This window comes from Stegostoma tigrinum, chromosome 2 (genome assembly GCF_030684315.1).
Source record: "Stegostoma tigrinum isolate sSteTig4 chromosome 2, sSteTig4.hap1, whole genome shotgun sequence".
NCBI lineage: Eukaryota > Metazoa > Chordata > Chondrichthyes > Orectolobiformes > Stegostomatidae > Stegostoma > Stegostoma tigrinum.
In genome coordinates this window covers 158,576,267-158,600,331 of record NC_081355.1, presented here as the reverse complement: position 1 = coordinate 158,600,331, position 24,065 = coordinate 158,576,267, and the positions used below count along the sequence as shown (strand labels likewise).

General features: G+C 46.2%; 1 protein-coding gene and 1 long non-coding RNA gene across 3 annotated transcripts; one reads left to right on the top strand and one right to left on the bottom strand.

Annotated features, from left to right (window-relative positions):
* The first annotated feature begins 284 nt into the window (after positions 1–284).
* On the top strand, positions 285–22,266 carry cfap20 (cilia and flagella associated protein 20). Of its 2 annotated transcripts, none has more exons than XM_048549207.2 (6): positions 285–695; positions 13,431–13,510; positions 14,418–14,529; positions 15,118–15,306; positions 16,250–16,360; positions 22,051–22,266. In XM_048549207.2, the coding sequence occupies exons 1-6, from the start codon at positions 612–614 to the stop codon at positions 22,051–22,053; spliced, it is 579 nt and encodes a 192-aa protein (XP_048405164.1). In that variant the 5' UTR covers positions 285–611; the 3' UTR covers positions 22,054–22,266. The 2 variants fall into 2 exon arrangements, with proteins under 2 accessions (XP_048405164.1, XP_059498241.1); XM_059642258.1 differs by lacking the exon at positions 285–695 and adding an exon at positions 2,214–2,299.
* LOC125460970 (uncharacterized) lies at positions 4,778–11,423 on the bottom strand. Its single transcript, XR_007249362.1, has 2 exons — positions 11,285–11,423; positions 4,778–5,340 (listed from the first exon to the last, which is right to left on the bottom strand). It is a non-coding gene; the product is annotated as an uncharacterized LOC125460970 (long non-coding RNA).
* Positions 22,267–24,065: the final 1,799 nt, after the last annotated feature.

Genomic DNA, 24,065 nt, shown 5'->3' with positions numbered 1-24,065 from the left:
CGGATTGTATGCAAATCGAGGGACTGGAGGTGGGACGACGCCATGGCAGACGAACCAATCACCATCTCGGAGTCCCACGTGGGTCATCACCCCGGATGGTCAGTTCCCGCAGCTGGAACCAATAGGCGGCCTGCATGCAAATAAGTCCTTGCTGTGCCTGTACAATCAGCTCGGAGCTCGAGCTGACCTGTGCACCAATAGGTGTGGAAAGGCCGCGGTCGACCAATCGCGGCTGGCCCAGAAACCATAGTAACGGCGAATCCAAACAGACAACAAGAGGCCGAACGGGACGGAGGGGGGGTTGTCATAGCAACGGGCCTTAGTAACCGGGGCTGCAGCGGCGGTCGGCTCCGCTACGCTAAATACAAGGAGCGGGCCCGCAACCCAGACCGATCCCCGGTTCCGATCAGAGGTTCCTGGGATAGTCCCCTCTTTCCCCTCCCCATCCCCCTCCTTGGTTGTTGAGAAAGGTTGGAGCCGGCGGGGTAGCAGCGCCTGCGCGGCCGGAGCTTTCCGCTTTTCCCTCTCACACCCCCCCCCGGAACCTTTGTCGGGAGGCGGCGGGTTGCACCCGGACGTTGCTAGGGCCCCGGGTCCGGCGGCGCTCAGAGATGTTCAAGAACACGTTCCAGAGCGGATTCCTCTCGATCCTCTACAGTATCGGCAGTAAACCCCTGCAGATCTGGGACAAGAAGGTGAGGAAGGACCTTAACCTCATGCCTTTACCGGGAGCGGGTGACGGAGACTAGGCCTCAGGCTTCGGGCCGCGCAGTAACCCCCCACCCCAACCCCCTCACAGACTTGACCCTTTCTGCTCAAATCGGGGCTGGAAACAGAGAAGATGGGAGCAGGAGGGCGAGGCCATTGGGCCCTTCGAGCCTAACCCGCCACTCTCCACGATCATGGCGTGGATGGATGTCCCAGCAACAACAAACCGACAGAAACATCAATCCCCGAGGAGCAAGATATCATGTTCCCGCAACCTCCAGGACTCTACCTGGAGTTTAACCATGTCAGAGTGTGAACACCCTCATTCTTTCCCAGTCCCTTATGCACTCCACAGCCCAGGTCTTCTGATGAAGGGTCTAGGCCCGAAACATCAGCCTCCCTGCTCCTCTGATGCTGCCTGGCCTGCTGTGTTCATCCAGCTCCACACCTTGTTATCTCTGCCATACAATGGGCAGCTTTCAGCTCAGCCAACCCACTCAGAGTCTCCATTCTCACCCATCTCCCCTCTTTCTTTCCCTAGCTTGCCATCAACAATCCCTTTGCTCCTCTGTCCTTTTCTCTCTGACCTCCTCCACCTGTTTGCCCTCTCCTTGCCTCCCCCACCATGTCATCAACACTTTTTCGAGCTGCTGCGAGTTCTGAAGAAGGGTCACCAGACTTGAAATATTAGCTCTGTTTCTTGTCCTCACGTATCCACAAGACCTGCTGCGTTTCTCCAGCAATTTCTGCTTTTGTTTGTTGTGGGTCTGCAGAATCTGCAGTTCTTTGTCCCACCAGCTGACTCTGCTATTCGATCAGATTAATCTGATCTGATAGTAATCTCAAAATCCACATTCCCAGTTGCCCTCAATAACCTTTCACCACCCTTTATCTACCTCTAACTTAAAAATTGTCCAAAAACTCTGTGTCCGCCACCTTTTTCAGGAAGAGTGCCAAAGATTGAGGGATAGGTGGGAAATAATGTACTTGATTCTGTCTCAATTTCAGGCAAGCCCTGATTTTTAAACTGTTCTAGATTTTTCCACAAGAAGAAACCTGCCTTATTCAGTTTGGGCAGAAGAGTTTAGAGAGCTGATGGTACAGTAGAATCAGTGCTGTCAGCATATGTGCGGAACTAATACTGTGGCTTCAGGCAAGGGGATGTTATTAAGCTGGAGAGGGCTCAGAAGAGATTTACCAGGATGTTGCTAGGTATGGAAGGTTTGTGTTATAAGGAAGAGCTGGATTGGCTGGGATTTTTTTCACTGGAGTGTAGGAGGTTGAGAGGTGACCTGATAGAAGGTTATAAAATAATGAGAGATGTACAAAGAGTTGATGGTCATTGTCTTTTTCCTAAGATGGGGAATTTCAAGACCGGGGGCACATTTTTAAGGTGAAAGGAGAGAGATTTTAAAAAAAGACATAAGGCAAATTTCTTACACGGAGGGTGGTTCGCGTGTGGAACCTTGAGGAAGTGATGCGCGTGAACGCCTTGAGGAAGTGGTGGATGTGTGTACAATTACAACGTTTAAAAGACATTTGGATAAATACATGAATAGGAAAGGTTTGGAGAGATATGGGCCAGGACCAGGTAGGTGGGACTAATTTAGTTTGGAATTATGCTTGGCTTGGGCTGGTTGGACTGAAGGGTCTATTTCTGTGTTCCATAACTCTATATTAAGCCAGGACCTTCAGCTGATGTTCTGAGGTCTTGGGTTTGAATCCATTCATGGAAAATTGTGAAATTTGAATGTACTAAAGATCTGGAATTAAAAGTCAGTCTGAAAGTCACTTGTCAAATATTGTAAAAACCCATCTGGTTCATCAATGTCCTTTAGGGATAGAAATCTGCTGCTTTTACCTGGTCTGACCTACATGTGTCTTCAGGCCCTCATCAATGTGAGTGACTCTTTGGAAATAGCTTAGAGTCCTTATCAGTTCAAAGGCAACAAGGTTAAAGACAAAAGAAGAACTGCAGATGTTGGAATCTGAGGTAGACAAACAGGAGGCTGGAAGAACACAGCAAGCCAGGCAACATCTGGAATAAAGGAGCAATCGATGTTTTGGTTATTACCCTTCTTCAGGACTCAACAAGGACAACTAGCATAGAACATAGAAAAGTACAGCACAGTACAGGCCCTTCAGCCCACGATGTTGTGCTGTGGAATAATCCTAATCCAAAAATAAAATAACCTAACCTACATTCCCCTCAATTCACTGCTGTCCATGTGCATGTCCAGCAGTCACTTAAATGTCACTAATGACTCTGCTTCCACGACTACCACTGGTAAACTATTCCATGCACTCTCAACTCTCTGGGTGAAGAACCTCCCTCTGACGTCTCCTCTATACCTTCCTCCTAACACCTTAAAACTATGAGCCCTCGTGTCAGTCAATCCTGCCCTGGGGAAAAGTCTCTGGCTATCGACTCTATCCGTGCCTCTCATTACCTTGTACACCTTGCGTTGGGCAACAAGATTCCTGTCTTCTCAGTGATAGCCAAGAAATAAAACTAATTTAAAAATATAATGTAATGGAGATGAGAAATGCAGGGGGGCATGCAAGGAAAGATACTAGGGGGTAACAAGATAAAAACAGAAATAGCAGGAAAATCTCAGCAGGTCTGGTGGTATTTGTGGAGACAAATCAGATTTAACATTTCCGGTCCATTGACTCTTCTTCAGAACCAGGGTAATAAGGCAGGTCAGGAAGAGAAACTATTGCAAGTGATTATAAGGTCATAGAGGTATACAGTGTGGAAATATTGGACAACCTTTGGCCCAAATTGTGCATGCTGACTGGGTCTCCTGAACCGAACTGCTCCAATTTGCCAGCATTTGGCTCATATCCCTGTGGACCTTGGAGACAGTAAGGACTACAGATGCTGGAAGCTAGAGTCAATAAATGTGGAGCTGGAAAAGCACAGCAGGTCAAACAGCATCCAAGGAGCAGGGAAGTCAGTGTTTAATAGATCAAATTTAAATGTTTTATGAAAGGAAAACGGTGTTTCAGAACATTGTTTGTGTTTTTCAAAGATGTAACTAGGAGGTAGATAAAGTGGATCCAGATGATTTAATATATTTGGATTTCTAAAAGATATTGGATAAGTTGTGACAATGGCTAATACACAAGATAAGGACACGTGGAGTTAAGAGTGATATTTTGCCTTGGATAGAGCAGTTGATATTGCACTGGAAGCAGACAGTAGGGATGGAGAGTTTTTCCAAGTTGTCAGACTGTACTTGGAGAACTGCTACCTACAATCTATGTTAATGACTTGCACAGAGAGACCAAAAAGTAATGTATCTAAGTTTATTACTCACCAGATTGGATAGCCCCTTATCTAGACCAGCGATGAAGGGACTGGACTTGTGTTCTTTGGATAATAAAATGTGAGGCTGGATGAACACAGCAGGCCAAGCAGCATCTCAGGAGCACAAAAGCTGACATTTCGGGCCCGAAACGTCAGCTTTTGTGCTCCTGAGATGCTGCTTGGCCTGCTGTGTTCATCCAGCCTCACATTTTATTATCTTGGATTCTCCAGCATCTGCAGTTCCCATTATCTCTTGTGTTCTTTGGAGTTTAGAACAATGGAAGGTGATGTCATGTTAGATTCTGAACGGGTTTGGCACGATCATTTCTCCTTGTTGGGAAAACTGTCACAGAATTAGCGTCAATTATATAATACCAAGAAAAGAAATTTCATTCATTTAGTGTACAGTGTATAGGATAGTGAAGATGGTTATCTAAGATTACAAAGAGATGTTGATCAATTGGGTCAATGGGCTGAGGAGTTTAATTTGGATAAATGTGAGATGTAGCATTTTGGTAAAACAAACCAGGGCAGGACTTATACAGTTAATGGTAGGGCCCTGGGTCGTGTTGTAGAGCAGTGAGACCCAAGGGGTTCAGGTACGTAATTCTTTGTAATTTGCATCACAGTTAAACATGGTGTGAAAGGCGTTTAGCGCACTTGCCTTCGTTGCTCAGACCTCTTGAGTAAAGGAGTTTAGAAGTCATATTGAAGTTGTACAGAACATTGGTGAAGCCTGTTCTGGAGTACAGTGCGTGGTTGTAATACAATATCCTTTATTGTCATGTGTACTCCATTGTAGGAGTCCAGTGAAAATGTCTGCCGCCTTATGGTGACTACCAGGGTACAAATACCAGGGTACAGCAGAAGAATAAAAGCAGTCACATTGCTTAGAGTTGACAAGTAAGTTTAAAAATAGGAAAATATTAAAGGGTTAACATTACAGTAATGGAGGAAATTTAAAAAGACATTACAGTGTAGCAGCTCAGCGCAGGGCCTCAACACGTGGTCTGACCACCCGCACCAGTGTTCAGTCCAACAGTCCATTCCGCTCTAAGGCGCATTCTGCTCCATGCCGGCACTCAGCTGCTCTCACGTAATTGGCAAGGTTGCCCCCTCACACAGGTCTCCATCCAGGACTTGCTGCCTGCTTGCTGCTCCAGTGCTCACTGCTCCCGGTGTTCTGGGGCTCACGCGGCATGCCTGCAGGCTCAGAGCACAAGGTCACGCTGCCTGTGCTGGTTCTGTCATGGGACCAGCCCGTGTCCACTCAATTCCAGCTATGCTTGTTCTGCTGTGGGACTCGGCCCATGTTTGTTCTATCACGGGAAAGTGAAAACCACAAAGAGGAGAGAAAAAAAATAGAAACGAGGTAAAGGGACTAGTGAACAGAGGAGTTCCAACTGGAGGATCCTACTCTGCTGCTATCTTACTCAGTTCTGGTTGTCCTGTTGTAGGAAGGATATTACTAAATGGGAGAGGGTTTAGCAAAGGTTTACCAGGATGTTGATGGGAATGAAGGGTTTGAGCTATAAAAATAGGCTGGATTGGGTGGGACATGTTTCACTGGAGTGGAGGAGTTTGAGGAGCGACCTGGGCCGGATGGCATTTATCCTAGGATCCTCTGGGAAGCCAGGGAGGAGATTGCCGAGCCTTTGGCATTGATCTTTAACACGTCATTGTCTACAGGAATAGTGCCAGATGACTGGAGGATAGCAAATGTGGTTCCCCTGTTCAAGAAGGGGAGTAGAGACAACCCTGGTAATTATAGACCAATGAGCCTTACCTCAGTTGTTGGTAAAGTGCTGGAAAAGGTTATAAGGGATAGGATTTATAATCATCTAGAAAAGAATAAATTGATTAGAGATAGTCAGCATGGTTTTGTGAAGGGAAAGGCATGCCTCACAAACCTTATTGAGTTCTTTGAGAAGGTGACCAAACAGGTAGATGAGAGTAAACCGGTTGATGTGGTGTATATGGATTTCAGCAAGGCGTTCGGTAAGGTTCCCCACAGTAGGCTATTGTACAAAATGCGGAGGAATGGAATTGTGGGAGATATAGCAGTTTGGATCGGAAATTGGCTTGCTGAAAGAAGACAGAGGGTGGAAGTTGATGGGAAATGTTCATCCTGGAGACCAGTTACTAGTGGTGTACCGCCAGGGTCGGTGTTGGGTCCACTGCTGTTTGTCATTTTTATAAATAACCTGGATGAGGGCGTAGAAGGATGGGTTAGTAAATTTGCAGACGACACTAAGGTCGGTGGAGTTGTGGATAGTGACGAAGGATGCTGTAGGTTGCAGAGAGACATAGATAAGCTGCAGAGCTGGGCTGAGAGGTGGCAAATGGAGTTTAATGCAGACAAGCGTGAGGTGATGCACTTTGGTAGGAGTAACCGGAAGGCAAAGTACAGGGCGAATGGTAAGATTCTTGGTAGTGTAGATGAGCAGAGAGATCTCGGTGTCCATGTACACAGATCCTTGAAAGTTGCCACCCAGGTTGACAGGGCCGTTAAGAAGGCATACAGTGTTTTAGCTTTTATTAATAGAGGGATCGAGTTCCGGAATGAAGAGTTTATGCTGCAGCTGTACAAAACTCTGGTGAGGCTGCACTTGGAGTATTGCGTACAGTTCTGGTCACCGCATTATAAGAAGGATGTGGAAGCTTTGGAAACGGTGCAGAGTAGATTTACTAGGATGTTGCCTGGGATGGAGGGAAGGTCTTACGAGGAAAGGCTGAGGGACTTGAGGCTGTTTTCATTAGAGAGAAGAAGGTTGAGAGATGATTTAATTGAAACATATAAAATAATCAGAGGGTTACATAAGGTGGATTGGGAGAGCCTTTTTCCTAGGATGGTGACGGCAAGCACGAGGGGGCATAGCTTTAAATTGAGGGGTGAAAGATATACATAGAACATTACAGCACAGTACAGGCCCTTCAGCCCTCGATGTTGTGCTGACCTGTCATACCGATCTCAAGCCCATCTAACCTACACTATTCCATGTACGTCCATATGCTTATCCAATGACGACTTAAATGTACCTAAAGTTGGCAAATCTACTACCGTTGCAGGCAAAGCGTTCCATTCCCTTACTACTCTCTGAGTAAAGAAACTACCTCTGACATCTGTCCTATACCTTTCACCCCTCAATTGAAAGCTGTGCCCCCTCGTGCTCGCCATCACCATCCTAGGAAAAAGGCTCTCCCTATCCACCCTGTCTAACCCTCTGATTATTTTTATATGTTTCAGTTAAGTCACCTCTCAACCTTCTTCTCTCTAATGAAAACAGCCTCAAGTCCCTCAGCCTTTCCTCGTAAGACCTTCCCTCCATACCAGGCAACATCCTAGTAAATCTCCTCTGCTCCCTTTCCAAAGCTTCCACATCCTCCTTATAATGCGGTGACCAGAATTGTACGCAATACTCCAAGTGCGGCCGCACCAGAGTTTTGTACAGCTTCACTATAACTTCTTGGTTCCGGAACTCGATCCCTCTATTAATAAAAGTTAAAACACTGTATGCCTTCTTAACAGCCCTGTCAACCTGGGTGGCAAGATGTCAGATATAGGACAGATGTCAGAGGTAGTTTCTTTACTCAGAGAGTGGTAAGGGAATGGAACGCTTTGCCTGTAACGGTAGTAGATTCGCCAACTTTAGGTACATTTAAGTCGTCATTGGACAAGCATATGGACGTACATGGAATAGTGTAGTTTAGATGGGCTTGAGATCGGTATGACAAGTCAGCACAACATCGAGGGCCGAAAGGCCTGTACTGTGCTGTAATGTTCTATGTTCTTACAGAAGTCTATAAAATCATGAGGAGCATAGATAAATTGAATAGCAAGGGTCTTTTCTCCAGTGTAGGGGAGTTCAAAACTAGGCGGCATATTTTTAAGGTGAAAGGAGGAAGATTTAAAAAGAACATGATGGGCAATATGTTTACACAGAGTGGTTTGTGTGTGGAATGAACTGCCAGAGGAAGTGGTGGATGCAGGTACTGTTACAACATCTAAAAGACATTTGGACAAGTACATAAATGGGAAAGGTTTGGAGGGATATGGGGCAAACGCAGGCAGGTGGGACTCATTTAGTGTGGGAACGTGGTCGGTATGGACTAGTTGGAGTTCAGTCATCTCAGCTCCAGGAAATTTCTGCATGAGTTCCTCAGGGTAGTGTCCTACGCTCAACCATCTTCAGCTGCTTCATCAATGACCTTCCCTCCATCTGTGGAGTGGCATGCTGGCACAGTGGTTAGCGTTGCTGTCTCTCAGAACCAGGGTCCCTGGTTCAGTTCCACCCTCAGGTGACTGCATGGAGTTTGCACCTTCTCCCCGTGTAGGGTTTCCTCCCACAGTCCAAAAACGTGCAGGTTGGTGGATTGGCCCTGCTAAATTTCCAATAGAGTCCAGGAAGGTACAGGCTAGGGTGGGGTGGATCTGGATGGGATGCTCTTTGGAGGGTTGTTGTGGACTTGGTGGACCAAATAGCCCGCTTCCACACTGTAGGATACTCTGATTTCTGTTTCTGTTTCTGATTTCCAGCATCCACAGTTCTTTCAATTTTTTAATCTATAACATCAGTCAACTTGGGGCCAGGAGGAGAGACCATAAGATATAGGACCAGAATTGGGCCTTCTGCCCGTCGAGTTTTCTCTGCCATTCGCTCATGGCTGATTAACTTCTCCAACCCATTTCCCTGGCTTCACTCCTTAACCTTTGAATCAAAAACCTGTCTATCTCTGCCTTAAATACACTCAATGACTTGACGTCCACGACTCCTGCAGCAATGAATCCAACAGATTAACCACCGTCTGGCTGAAGAAATTCCTTCTCATCTCAGTTCCAAAGGGTTGTCCCTTCACTCTGAGGCTGTGCACTTGGGTCCTAGTCTCTCCTACTACTGGAAATATCTTCTCTGTGCTCTCAGGATTCTGTAAGTTTCAATCAGATAGCCCCTCATCCATCTAAACTCCATCGAGTACACACCCAGAGCACTAAACTGCTGCTAATATGACAAGCCCTTCCAGGATAACTCTTGTAAACCTCCTCTGGACCCCCTCTAATGCCAGCACACTGTTCTTTAGATAAGGGGACCCAAAACTGCTCACAGTATTCCAAAAGCAGTCTGATCAGAACCTTATTGCAGCCTCAGAAATACTTCCCTGCTCTTGTATTCTAGCCTTCTCAAAATGAATGCTAACATTGCCTTCACAATGAGGAGTTGGATGATCAGCAGTGTAATGGGATTAGGATCAAAGGAAATCAAAATTGTAATCTGCTACCCTCCCTCTCCTCTATTCCATCTGAAAACTCTGTAACTCGGAATGTCGCTGCTTTTGCTTCCCTCTTTAAGTCCTCTTCTGTGTTAGGGATGACACCACACTGCTGTGTTTTTGCTTGTGGCTTCAGCTTGTCTGCTTTGTTAATTCCTTGTGTTCAAGTAGTTACCCTGCCCACTCCCAGACTCTTCTGTTTATTTTGTAGCTTTTGTTTCTTCTGCATTCCAGACTCAATCGTTAATTTCTGCCTCAAAATTTCATGTCAGAACAGAACCTCTTTCTAAGAACAAAAAGAAAGTACAGCATAGGAATAGGCCTAACAAACAAACCTTCTGCCCTTATTCGGTCCATATCCCCAACTCCCTCCCTATTCATGTAACCACTCCAAATGCCTCTGAAATGTCACCAATGTGTCTGCTTCCACCACCACCTCTGGCAGTACATTTCAGGCTCATAGAATACCTGCAGTGTGGAAACAGGCCCTTCGGCCCAACAAGTCCACACCGACCCTCGGAGCATCCCATCCAGACCCATACCCCAAGAACGCACCTAATCTACACATCCCTGAACACTACGGGCAATGTAGCATGGCCAATCCACCCTAACCTGCACATCTTTGGACTGTGGGAGGAAACCGGAGCACCTGGAGGAAACCCACGCAGACACGGGGAGAATGTGCAAACTCCGCACAGACAGTTACCTGAGGCTGGAATTGAACCCGGATCCCTGGTGCTGTGAGGCTGCAGTGCTAACCACTGAGCCGCCGTGCTGCCCCAAACCGCTCCTGCCATGCCACTCTGACCACTCTGCATGAAAATGTTCCCCCGCACATTTCCCTTAAACTTTCCCCCTCTCACCTTGAACCTGTGCCCCTTGTAATTGGAACTTCAACTCTGGGGGAAAACGCCTCTGACTATCCACCCTATCTATAATAATTTCTCATAATTTTGTAGACCTCTATCCGGTCTCCTGTCAGCCGCCATCTGTCCATGAAAACCGTCCTAGCCTTCCCTCATAGCCAATGCCCTCCAGACTGGGCAACATTCCCGGTGAACCTTCTTTGTACTCTCTCCAAAACTTCCACATCCTTCTGGAAGTGTGGTGACCAAGACTGCACACAGTACTCCAAATGCAGCCTAACAAGGGTTTGATAAAGCTGCAACATGTTTTGCCAACTGTTTGCCCTGGCTGATGAAGGCAAGCATGCCATATGTCACATTGCCCACCTATGGTGCCTCTTGTAGGGAACTGTGGACCCGCAAGCCCAGATCAGTCTGTGTGTTAATGTTCCTAACGGTTCTGCCATCAAGCGTATAATTCAGGCCCAAATCTGATCCTCCAAAATGCATCACCTCGCATTTGTCTGGACATTTGTCTAATGTTATGGGGACGTGAGTTCGAAGTCAACCAAAAAAAAACATGAAATTAAAACCTAGTCTAATGGAGATTATTTAATGACCGGCAAATGTTGTAAAACCATCTGGTACACTGAAAGAGATAATGGGAACTGCAGATGCTGGAGATTCCAAGATAATAAAATGTGAGGCTGGATGAACACAGCAGGCCAAGCAGCATCTCAGGAGCACAAAAGCTGACGTTTCGGGCCTAGACCCTTCATCAGACCCTCTGATGAAGGGTGTAGGCCCGAAACGTCAGCTTTTGTGCTCCTGAGATGCTGCTTGGCCTGCTGTGTTCATCCAGCCTCACATTTTATTATCTTGGTACACTGAAAGTCTGGCCTACATAACTCCAGATACACCGCAGTATGGTGGTTCTTAACTGCCCTCTGGGCAATAAATGGTGGCATAGCTAGTGATGCCCACTCCCTATCCCTTTGCTAAACTAGGTTGGAAATTTATCTTGGCCCGAACCGTTTCTGAATTATTGAAGACTATGGTGCCTGGCTGTGTTGTGCTGGCACAGTTTCCAATTTTGCAACACTTTGTGCTATTGGCCACTTTACAACACCATCTTTAATTTGGTCTTTACCTTGATGCTGAGCAAGAGGCGATGGTCTGGTAGTGTTCTTAGTGAGCGAGGGCTAGACAGGAGCGGCTACTGAAAGCTGTCAGTGACCAAGTACAGCAGCCATTTTCACTTGTTGCTGCAGGTGATTCCGGTTGGAATCACTGAAATCTGGCTCTTCTAGGCCATCTAGCCGCCACAGCCTGTAACTACATTGTGACGGCTGACCTAAGAAAATTTAAATTTGCATCAGAGATAATGGGAACTGCAGATGCTGGAGAATCCGAGATAGCGATATACCACATCCCAGGCCCCAAGAAAACTTTCCACATTAGGCAGATGTTCACCTGCACATCTGCCAATGTGGTAAACTGCATCCGCTGTACCCGGTGTGGCCTCCTCTACATTGGGGAAACCAAGCGGAGACTTGGGGACCACTTTGCAGAACATCTACGCTCAGTTTGCAATAAGCAACTGCACCTCCCAGTCGCGAACCATTTCAACTCCCCTTCACATTCCTCAGACAACACGTCCATCATGGGCTTCCTGCAGTGCCACAATGATGCCACCCGAAGGTTGCAGGAACAGCAACTCATATTCCGCTTGGGAACCCTGCAGCCCAATGGTATCAATGTGGATTTCACCAGCTTCAAAATCTGTCCTCCCCCCGCACTGCATCCCAAAACCAGCCCAGCTGCCTCCCTAACCTGTTCTTCCTCTCACCTATCCCTCTTCCCACCTCAAGCCGCACCTCCATCTCCTACCTACTAAACTCATCCCACCCCCTTGACCTGTCAGTCCTTCCCAGAGTGACCTATCCCCTCCCTACCTCTACAGGCTCCATCCCCGCCTCTTTAACTTGTCTGTCTCCTCTCCACCTATCTTCTCCTCTATCCACCTTCGATAAACCTCCCCCTGTCTCCCTAATTATTTCAGAATCCTCTCCCCATCCCCCTTTTCTGATGAAGAGTCCAGGCCTGAAACGTCAGCTTTTGTGCTCCTGAGATGCTGCTTGGCCTGCTGTGTTCATCCAGCCCCACACTTTGTTGTCTAAAATTAAATTTGCAGTTGTTTTGGGGAACATTAACAGAAACAATCAGTGGTTTCTGCTGTGATACAAATAAGTCATCCACATGTCTCAACTCTGCCTAGCAACATCTTGTCTTAGTTCTTGGTGTTTATAGTAGAGCATGGACAGAACAGGAAGTACATCAGGTTTGAAAGGACTTTGGTCAGCTCACTCTGACTGGATTTGTGCGTTTGCAGCAGTTGGTTCAAACAACACAGGATCTCAAACAGATAGAGCTGACCAAAGGCCACAAACCTCCTTTCCCAACCTGATGTACTTCCTGTTCTGTCTGTGCTGTACTCTACAGTTATTTCTCTCACTGCGCTGGTGGCTGCTTATCTTCCGGCAGTAACGTTTCCTCGTTTTCTGAAATGTTGAAAAACACACTGATTGCTCAACTGAACCTGGGTTCAGATGCCAGAGGAAGGTTCTTTACTCAGTGAGTGGTAAGAGCGTGGAACGCCCTGCCTGCCAATGTAGTTAACTCAGCCACATTAGGGACATTTAAACAGTCCTTGGATAAGCATATGGATGATGATGGGATAGTGTAGGGGAAGGGGCTTAGATTAGTTCACAGGTCGGCGCAACATCGAGGGCTGAAGGTCCTGTTCTGCGCTGTATTGTTCTATGTTATTCTGCATTTAGTTTCCTCCTCCATCCATTTGGTGCTAGGACAGCCGTTAGGCACATTGGTATGTCCTGTCTAGCAGCTTTAGTGCTCACCATACTCATAGCAGTGAACATATCTTCCCCTGAGCTAACAAGGTGTAGAGCTGGATGAACACAGGCCAAGCAGCATCGGAGGAGCAGAAAAGCTGACGTTTCGGGTTGAGACTCTTCTTCCCCTGAGCTCACAGTTCTTGCTCTGTCCACTGTGCCTCTCTTTGAAGTGAGTTGTATGGTTTGCTATGGAACAGGCATTGCACACAAATGCTGGTTTTGTTCCCTCTGCCAGATTAAATAATAGATTTGTGTAATTATTGTAAAGTATCTACAGAATATTCATTGATTATAGGTTTGAACCAGTCTGGTCATGATGTTAGGCCCAGGTACACACCCAGATTATTATAATTAAGCAGTAAATTATGATGTTAATTCCAGGTGAGAAACGGCCACATAAAGAGAATCACTGACAATGACATTCAGTCCCTGGTCTTGGAGGTTGAGGGAACCAATGTCAGGTGAGTCCTTCAGATTTTGTCTTGCTTTAAAATGGAATGTCCCACATTAACACAATGAGGCACTCAGACACACTCCCACACAGTGGGGACCCTCCTTCAGTCCCATGTTAACACAGTGAGGAGCTCATACAGGCTCCTACACAGTGCGGTCCCTCCTTCAGTCCCACGTTAACACAGAGTGCGGAGCTTGAACATAACTCTGACACAGTGGGATTGCTGCATTAGACCAGAGGGGCCTGGGTTACCTTTTTCATTAGTCACTGAAAGCCAACCTGCAAGAAATTGGGAAGAAAGGTGGTATGTTAACCTTTATTGCAAGCAGTTGAAGTCAGGGGGCCTTGCGTCACTTGTACGGAATAATGGTGAGTCTATATGTGTGAGGTGTGGGACTTTTTTGTCTGTATATTCCATGGAGAAATGCACCTGAGTCATAGACTGTCTTTATCAGAAACAAAAACAGAAATTTCTGGAGAAGCTCAGCAGGTCTGGCAGCGTCTGAGGGGAGAAAACAAAGTTAATGTTTTGGGTCTGGTGACCCTTCTTCAGAACTGAAGATGTTTCTAGCTTGGAAAGTGGCCCTTTGGCATCCAGCTTCACCAGATTAATCCCTGGGGCAGGGGATTGTCTTCCACAGAAAGATTGATGAATCTGGATCTTTGGATTTCTTTCCTCCAGAGGGCTGTGAACATTGCATTGAGTATTCAAGACAGAGATTGATAGATTTCTAGACACTAATTATGTTGAGGGATTTTTCTAAAATTACACTGAAATGGGGTTGAATGGCCTCCTCTTGTTCCTATGTTATATGATTCAGAGTTGGCCAGAGTTTCCCAGGGCCAGGAGCTGGGACTCTGAGTTTGGGAAAAGTTTTTAAGGTGAAACTAATTACAGTGGAAATCCTTTACAGCACAACATACATCACCTGCCCAGCAGATCCCAAGAAGACCCTCGGTATCAAGCTACCTTTCCTGGTGATGATCATCAAGAACCTGAAGAAATATTTTACTTTCGAAGTGCAGGTAGAGTGAGGAATATAGCCATGCACTCAGTGAGTGAACTGTGTTGGGAGGGATGGAGATGGGGACATTCTGGGAGACTGCACAGGCTGTGGAGATCTCATGTTGAACACAGCTGTGTATGCTCACTCCAAACAGTCCCGAGTACGCGATTTCCTCCTCCCCAACACCCCTCTGGCTGTCTACTCTTCCTGCCTTGGCCCTGACCCCGGTCGCCTGTTTCCCAACTCCCGCTCGGGCACGATCGCCTGTTCCCCCTCACTCCGCTCGGCACCGACCGCCTGTGTCCCAGCCCCCTCCCTCACTCCGCTCATCACTGGCCCCAACCACCTGTTCACAGCCCCCTCCCTCCCTCCGCCTGACTGCCTGTTCCCCAGCCCCCTCCCTCACTCCGCCCTGCCCCAACCTCGACCGCCTGTTCCCCCAGCCCCCTCCCTCTCTCCACCCTGCCCCAACCTCGACCGCCTGTTCCCCCAGCCCCCTCCCTCACTCCGCCTGACCCTGAGCGCCTATTCCACTTGCCTCCCTGCCCCTCCCACGCTCTGCCTGTTCCTCCTGCCACTGACTGCCTGCCCCTCCTTCTCCGCGCAGGTTCTGGATGATAAGAATGTGCGCCGGCGATTCCGAGCGAGTAACTACCAGAGTACGACTCGGGTGAAGCCGTTCATCTGCACGATGCCGATGAGGCTGGATGATGGCTGGAACCAGATCCAGTTTAACCTGTCCGACTTCACCCGGCGAGCGTATGGCACAAACTACATAGAGACTCTGCGAGTACAGGTGAGGCGGGAGGGGGAGACAGTGTTCGTGCCGTCTCCAACTGGCTGCGAATAAGCATGTTAACACAGGGGATTAGTTCAACTGCTTACGTTTAAAAAGGCATCTTTTTAAATGGAGAGCACGTTGCGTCCAGGCTCAAACACCACACTATAGGGGAGTTTAATAGATTCTTAACCAACGAGGGGGAGAGTCTAAGGTTATCAGGAGCTGGTGAGAAATGGAGTTGAGACCACAATAAATGGGCTGTAATCTTTACTGAACCAGGCTTCTGTGCTGGCTGGCTTACTCCTGCCCCCAGTTTGTACGTCTGTGTTTGTCTGTCCGCGTATGTGTCTGATCCTGTTATGATGGGCTGGGCGCCACCTTTTCCAAGTGTTTCATTCCATGGGAAAGAAGTGAATTAATTTTCTCGCTTGTTACTTCCTGGAAACTCATCTTCAAAGAGGGAATCTAGGGGAAAAAAAAAGTTTTGCTCCATAACTGTGTTCTGATCTATTGCTGCCTCCTGCTGTACAGACACCTCGTGTTGCCCTTGGAGATTATCTGTTGTTCCCATCTTCCTGAGAGCTTGCTGCACTCTCGCTGTGAACCACAGTAATCTCTTGGTATTATTCTGGCTGTGTCTCTTTGCCAGACATCACTGACCTGATTAAAGCTTTCCTGTTTGGTCACTGTGGTTATTTCAGGCAACTAGGGGAAATGGAGCTGTTGGGATGATTTCACAACATCTTTGGACCTGTGTCCTGTGTTTTCGGTGTATAAACGTGCTCACAGCACTGGTTCTCCCTAGTCCTGTGCCTCTAGCTCCGGGAGTGGGATCCGAGAGATCACGTAAGCATTCCCCGATCAGTAGACCACATTGTTTTCCCCAGAGGCCGTGTCACTGTGACACTGTTTTCAGTGCTGGTGCTGGAGTTTAAAAGTTGCCTTGTTCACTTCTCAGATTCACGCAAACTGTCGAATCCGTCGAGTTTACTTCTCTGACAGGCTGTATTCTGAGGATGAGCTCCCAGCTGAATTCAAGCTTTATCTACCTGTACAGAATAAGGCCAAGGTGAGTGTATGGTGAAACCTGGAGCTGTGTTAACCTGACCATAAGACCATAAGACATAGGAGAGGAAGTAAGGCCATTTGGCCCATCAAGTCCACGCTGCCATTTAAATCATGGCTGATGGGCATTTCAACTCCACTTCCCTGCACTCTCCCCATAGCCCTTGATTCCTTCTGAGATCAAGAATTTGTCGATCTCTGCCTTGAAGGCATCCAACGTCACGGCCTCCACTGCACCACATGGCAATGAATTACACAAGCCCACCACTCTCTGGCTGAAGAAATGTCTCCTCATTTCAGTTTTAAATTTACCCCCTCTAAGTTTAAGGCTGTGCCCACGGGTCCTAGTCTCTCGGCCTGACAGAAACAACTTCCTAGCGTCCACCCCTTCTAAGCCATACATTATCTTGTTAGTCTTAATTAGATCTCCCCTCAACCTTCTAAACTCTAATGAGTACAATCTCAGGATCCTTAGCCGTTCATCATACGTTAAACCTACCATTCCAGGGATCATCAGGGTGAATCCCCGCTGGACACACTCCAGGGCTAGTATGTCCTTCCTGAGGTGTGGGGCCCAAAATTGGACTCAGTATTCTAAATGGGGCCTAACTAGAGCTTTATAAAGCCTCAGAAGCACATCGCTGCTTTTATATTCCAACCCTCTTGAGATAAACAACAACATTACATTCGCTTCCTTAATTATGGACTCTACCTGCAAGTTAGCCTTTAGAGAATTCTGGACCAACACTCCCAGATCCCTTTGTACGTCTGCTTTACGAATTTTCTCACCATTTAGAAAATTGTCCATGCCTGTATTCTTTTTTCCAAAGTGCAAAACCTCACATTTACTCACATTGAATTTCATCAGCCATTTCCTGGACCACTCTCCTAAACTGTCTAAATCTTTCTGCAGCTTCCCCACCTCCTCAGTACTACCTGCCTGTCCACCTATCTTCGTATCATCGGCAAACTTCGCCAGAATGCCCCCAGTCCCTTCATTCAAATCATTAATGTATAAAGTGAACAGCTGCGGCCCCAACACTGACCCTGCGGGACACCACTCGTCACCGGTTGCCATTCTGAAAAAGAGACTTTTATCCCAACTCCCAGCCTTCTGTCAGACAGCCAGTACTCAATCCACCTCGAACACCATGGGCCCTCACCTTGCTCAGCAGCCTCCTGTGAGACACTGTATCAAAGGCCTTTCGGAAGTCTAGATAGATAACATCCAATGGGTTTCCCTGGTCTAACCTACTTGTTACGTCTTCAAAGAATTCTAACAGGTTTGTCAGGCACGACCTCCCCTTACTAAATCCATGCTGACTTGTTTTAATCTGACCCTGCACTTCCAGGAATTTAGAAATCTCATCCTTGACAATGGATTCTAGAATTTTACCAACAACCGAGGTCAGGCTAATTGGCCTATAATTTTCCATCTTTTGACTTGATCCTTTCTTAAACAAGGGGGTTACAATAGCAATTTTCCAATCATCTGGGACTTTCCCAGACTCCAGTGACTTTTGAAAGATCACGACCAAAGCCTCTGCTACTTCCTCAACGGGAGGCCAGCAATGAAGGTGGTCAGGCTTGTGTGCATGGGGCATAAGATTGATCAGGGTCGAGAGCTTAGTGGTGGGAAGACAGAGAATACCCATGATGCCAGCTGATAAATAGTCGTGAGCTGCATGTTGTTTTGGGAGGTTCATATTTGTTGAAGTGCTGAGTGGGTGGGTGGGTGGCTGCTCTTGTGGTGCTATGGTAGTGTCCCTACCTCTAAGCCAGGGGCTTGGGATCAAGTCCCACTTGCTGAAAATGTGTAACGTAACATTTCAGAACAGATTGATTGGAAAATATCTGTTTAATAAAGTAATGGAAACCATGAGAATCCAGTGTAGGAGACAGGCTGCACTTCCTGCCTGTTCCTACCTGCCAACCAACATTCTTGTTAAAAACAGCAAGTTTTTAGGAAGTCATTTGGTAATACAGAACTTGTAATTGCTGGAGAGACTAATTTTGGTGAAGCTTTTCATTTTGCACTCGAGAGCAACTTTGCAATTTACAAGAAATAAAGGGAAAATAACATTGTAAAACCTATACAAACAGTTTACAGAGAGATGTCGATAGTTTAAGTAAATGGGCAAAATACTGGCAAATGGCATATAAATTGGGAAAGTGTGAAGTTGCCCGTATTGGAAGGGAGAACAAAAGTACAGAATATTATTTAAATGGAGAGAAACTTCAGAAGGCTGCAACACAAAGGGACTTGGGGGTCGGGGGGCGCAACTGTGCACGAGACACAGAAAGCTCCTTCACTGGCAGCAGGTGATCAGGATGGCTAGTGCAATGCTGGCCTTTATTTCAAAGGGGTTGGAGTGTCAGGTTAGGGAAGTCTTATTGCAATTGTACGAGGTGCTGGTGAGACCACACCTGGAGTACTGTGAGCAGTTTGAGTTCCCCTATTTACGGAAAGATATTATTTCTCTGGAGGCAGTCCCGAGAAGATTCACGAGGATGGTATGGAGGAATTGCCCTATGAGCAAAGGTTAAATTGGTTGGGACCGTACTGACTGAAGTTTAGAAGAACCAGAGGTGATCTCATTGAAATTTGTAGGATTCTTAAAGGGATTGACAGGGTAAATGTAGAGAGGATGTTTTCTCCCACATGGGAGAATCTAGTTTTAAAAAGCCGGCACTTATCTCCTGGTTATGAATTCTTCCCCCTCCAGTATCCTTTCATGGTTCCTAAAGTGAAGGTGGATGTCCTGAACATTAGGGAAGTGTAGGGAAAAATAATTTGTACTCTCTCCATTAAAGCACAAAGAGTCACCTTTCCCAATTTCTGGAAGTTCCTGCAGTGGCAAAAGTGCACCACCTTGGGAGATGTTTTAAAATCTGTTTGTTTTATTACATCTAATCACCGATCGTTATTTCTGATTCTCCACATGAAACCAAAATACTGCTGATACTGGAAATCTGAAATAAAAACCAAAGTCTCAAGTCCAATATGACTCTTTGGCTTCTTTGAGTCATTGGACTCAACATTAGAACACAGGAATAGGCCCTTTACCTACATTGTGCTGAACATGATGCCAATCTGAAGTAATCCCATTAGGCTGCATGTATTCCATTCCCTGCCTGTCTGTGTAACTTTCTAAATGTTTCTTGCTATCATACCTGCTTCTACCTACTCCCCTGGCAGCCAGTTTGAGAAATCTGCCAGCTTCTGTGTGAAAAAACTTTGACATTGTCACCTGGGAAGAAGACTCAGACAATCCATCCTGTTCATGCCTCTTAGAATATTATATGCTTCAATAAAGTTGGCCGTCAGATTCCGCTGTTCTAGTGAAAACAAACCAAATTTGTCCAACCTCTCCTTTTATAGCTAGTATATTGCAATCCAGGCAACATCCTGGTAACCTGTTTTGCACCTTCTTCAAAGTTTCCACAGTTTTCCTATAGTTTGGGGAGCAGAGCTGTAGACAATACTCCAAATGTACTAACTAGTTCTATATAACTGCAACATGACCTGCTAGCTTTTATACTCCATCCGTGAATGATGAAGGCAAGCATGCTGTGCACCTTGCTTGCCCCATTTTCAGGGAGCTATGGCCTTGCACCCCAAGATTCCTCTGTGTATCAATGTTCCTCAGGATCCTGCCATTGACTGTACACTTTCCTTTTGTGTTTGGCCTCCCCAAAAGCATCAGCTCCTATTGTTCAGATTAAACGCCATTTGTCATTTCTCCACACTGTGTCCTGTTTGGTAACCTTTCTCACTATCCACACTTCCCTCCGTTTTTAAGTTGTCTGCTAACTTACTAATCAGATCACCTATATTTTAATCTAAGTCCTGGATAAAGATATTGCAAACAACAACATAGTGATTCTTGCAGAACACCACTAGTTACAAGCCTCTATCAGAAGGACAGCCCTCCACAACTACCCTCTGTCCCCTATGACTAAGCTGATTTTGTATCTCATTTGTAACTTAGTTGGATCCCATCTGACTTAATCCCCTGGACCAGCCTATCATGAGGGGCCTCAGCAAATGCTTTAGTAAAGTTCGTGTGGACAACGTGCACTGCGCTACCCTCATCAATCATCTTCTGTCACTTCCTCAAAAAGCTCAATCAAGTTTTTGAGACCTCCCCCACGTAAAGCCATGCCGACCATCTCTAGTAAGGCCATTCTTTTCCAAACGTATGTACATTAATTGTGTTCAGAGATAACGGGAACTGCACATGCTGGAGAATCCAAGATAACACAGTGTGAAGCTGGATGAACACAGGCCACGCAGCATCTCAGGAGCACAAAAGCTGATGTTCTGGGTCGAGACCATTCCTCTCTGATGAAGGGTCTTGGCCCGAAACGTCAGTTTTTGTGCTCCTGAGATGCTGCTTGGCCTGCTGTGTTCATCCAGCTCTACACTTTGTTATCTTAAATTAACTGTGTTTCTCTTCCAAAGCTTCTGCCAGACCTGCTGAGTTTCTACAATCCTTTGTTTTTAGAATCTTCTGTATCCCATAAGACTTCTATTTTCTTTTCTCCCACTCTGATTCTGGGTGGGAAGGACTGGCAGAATGGGGACTGGATCCTGACCTGGGCACATTGACAGGGGCTGGTGGTGAGCAGACTGGAATGTTGAACAGGGCTTTATTTTAAATCTGTCAGCTTGCAATGAATGAAGAGTGATGCATTGGTGGATAGTACATACCAAACCATTTCTCTTAAAAGTAGCAAAAGTGAAACATTTCACATGTCAAGTAGTTAGGATCTGGAAAGTATGATGGAGGCATTTGAGAAAGAATTAAGACTACCTGCAAAGGAAGGCTGCAAGGCTATGATGAGAATGCTTTAGAATGTAAAATGCTAATTTGGAGAATTAGTGCAAAATACGATGTGATTATTGTATCCATTGCACCCGGTGTGGTGCCTCTACATTGGCGAAACCAAGTGGAGGCTTGGGGACCGCTTTGCAGAACACCTCCGCTCGGTTCGCAATAAACAACTGCACCTCCCAGTCGCGAACCATTTCAACTCCCCCTCCCATTCCTCAGACAACATGTCCATCATGGGCCTCCTGCAGTGCCACAATGATGCCACCCGAAGGTTGCAGGAACAGCAACTCATATTCCGCTTGGGAACCCTGCAGCCCAATGGTATCAATGTGGACTTCACAAGCTTCAAAATCTCCCCTCCCCCCACTGCATCCCAAAACCAGCCCTGCCTGTCTCCGCTTCGCTAACCTGTTCTTCCTCTCACCCATCCCTTCCTCCCACCTCAGGCCGCACCTCCATTTCCTACCTACCACCTCATCCCACCTCGTTGACCTGTCCATCTTCCCTGCACTGACCTATCCCCTCCCTACCTCCTCACCTATACTCTCCTCTCTACCTATCTTCTCTCCATCTTCGGTCCGCCTCCCTCTCTCTTCCTATTTACTCCAGTTCCCTCTCCCCATTCCCCTCTCTGATGAAGGGTGTAGGCCCGAAACGTCAGCTTTTGTGCTCCTGAGATGCTGCTTGGCCTGCTGTGTTCATCCAGCTCCACACTTTGTTATCGCAGAACACAATGTCCTTGTTTTGCATTATAACAATTCTGATTCAATAAGATAAACCTTGTCTGACTCAGGAAAGGGATAGGGAGTGTAGCAATGTAAAATGTAACCTGTTCTAAACCTTTCTTTCTGTACAGTGAGCATGATGAGCAGGATGAAGCTTCCGTGTGTTATCAGGAGTCTAGAACCACCTCTTCTCTTCAGTACTATCACCTTGCCCAATATAAGGTTTCTCTGTGGAAAATAAATGTTTTGTATATTTTCATTTAATATAAGCCTGGTGATTTAAACATTCTTGTTGTTTTGCTTTAAATATTGTACCTTTTTCTGTATTAAAACTTTCTTTTATCTAAGCTGAACCAGTGTTTCACTGAAGGGGGTTAAGGAGATCGGAGGTATTTACACTATGAGGGCAGTGTGAACTCCGGTTTGCAGTAGCTCACAGGATGGCTATTAAATACAGTCCAACCCCTGTCAGCTTAAGATAAAATGCTGCTGACTGGTACAAACTTAAAGTTTGCTATTGATTTTTATTTCCTTCATGGGCTGAGAGTATCACTGGCAAGGCCAGAATTCAGCCCCTCTCCTTAATTACCAGCTAAACGGTGGTGTGCAGCTCTCACATGCTGTTAGCACAGGATATGGAGGATTTTGAGCCAGTGTCTTTTGAAGAAACAGTGATATAATTCTGAGCAACAATTGAGTGACTTGGAGAAGATTCCACATTGGTGCTCCTTTTATCCCTGTCTGTGATAGATGTCACAGGGCTGGCTGAGTGTTGCTGAAACTTCAGCAATTTACTGCTACATGCTGTTTGATAGCAATATAAGGCCATAAGACATAGGAGTAGAAGTAAGGCCATTCAGCCCGTTGAGTCCACTCTGCCATTTAATGATGGCTGATGGGCATTTCAACTCCACTTCCCTGCACTCTCTCCGTAGCCTTTGATTCCTTGTGAGATCAAGAATTTATCGATCTCTGCCTTGAAGGCATTTAACGTCCCGGCCTCCACTGCACTCTGCGGCAATGAATTCCACAAGCCCACCACTCTCTGGCTGAAGAAATGTCGTCTCATTTCCGTTTTAAATTTATCCCCTCTAATTTTAAGGCTGTGCCCACAGGTCCTAGTCTTCCTGCCTAATGGAAACACCTTCCCAGCATCCACCCTTTCTAAGCCATACATTATTTTGTAAGTTTTTATTAGATTGCCCCTCAACCTTCTAAACTCTAATGAATACAATCCCAGGATCCTTAGCCAATCATCATACGTTAAACCTACCATTCCAGGGATCATCCGTGTGAATCTCCGCTGGACACGCTCCGGTATGTCCTTCCTGAGGGGTGGGGCCCAAAATTGGACACAGTATTCTAAATGGGGCCTAACTAGAGCTTTATAAAGTCTCAGAAGCACATCACTGCTTTTATATTCCAACCCTCGAGATAAACGACAACATCACATTCGCTTTCTTAATCACAGACTCTACCTGCAAGTTAATTTTTAGAGAATCCTGGACCAACACTCCCAGATCCCTTTGTACTTCTGCTTTGCGAATTTTCTCACCATTTAGAAAATAGTCCATGCCTGTATTCTTTAATCCCGAAGTGCAGAGATCCATATGGTGACAGTGTTACCCCATCAGTCAACTTCGAGTAATTATGTAACTTAGCTTTTGCATGACTTGTGAATGGGGTAGGCCAAGGAATTTTCCACTTTTAGGCAGATGCTGGTGTTTAACTGTACTGGACCCAAAGCAGCTTGACTCCATGACCAAAGACCAGATTGGATGGAGGACACACAGCGATCAAGAATTGCAGCAGTGAATTTCTAACTAAATCAATGTCCACAGATCCATTATAGTGATCTACATTCTCATTTACTGCTGATAACCTTATATTTCCCTGCCTAACAAGGTGTGCCTCTGTCTTGAAGAATATTCAGTGACTTTCCTCTGGTTACAAAGCTGTACTTTATTGGGGAATGCAAGCTGCTTGCCAGGTCCCCAAAGCTAATACTGTAAAGTGGAACTGTCACCTTACACCTCAACACCACCTTTCACTTCGTAATGGACGTCAGGCATGAATTAGTTTATAAAACATTTATATAGACATAGTAGGCCAGAGCTTAAGTATTACTAAAAGAGGACTAGCAGCT

Bases quoted from the DNA above. Each gene is read 5' to 3' on its own strand.
- cfap20 (XM_048549207.2), top strand. From the start codon at position 612: ATGTTCAAGAACACGTTCCAGAGCGGATTCCTCTCGATCCTCTACAGT. The intron at 14,530-15,117 runs GTAGAGTGAGGA...TTCTCCGCGCAG, and splicing joins ATTTTACTTTCGAAGTGCAG to GTTCTGGATGATAAGAATGT. The intron at 15,307-16,249 runs GTGAGGCGGGAG...TTCACTTCTCAG, and splicing joins TAGAGACTCTGCGAGTACAG to ATTCACGCAAACTGTCGAAT.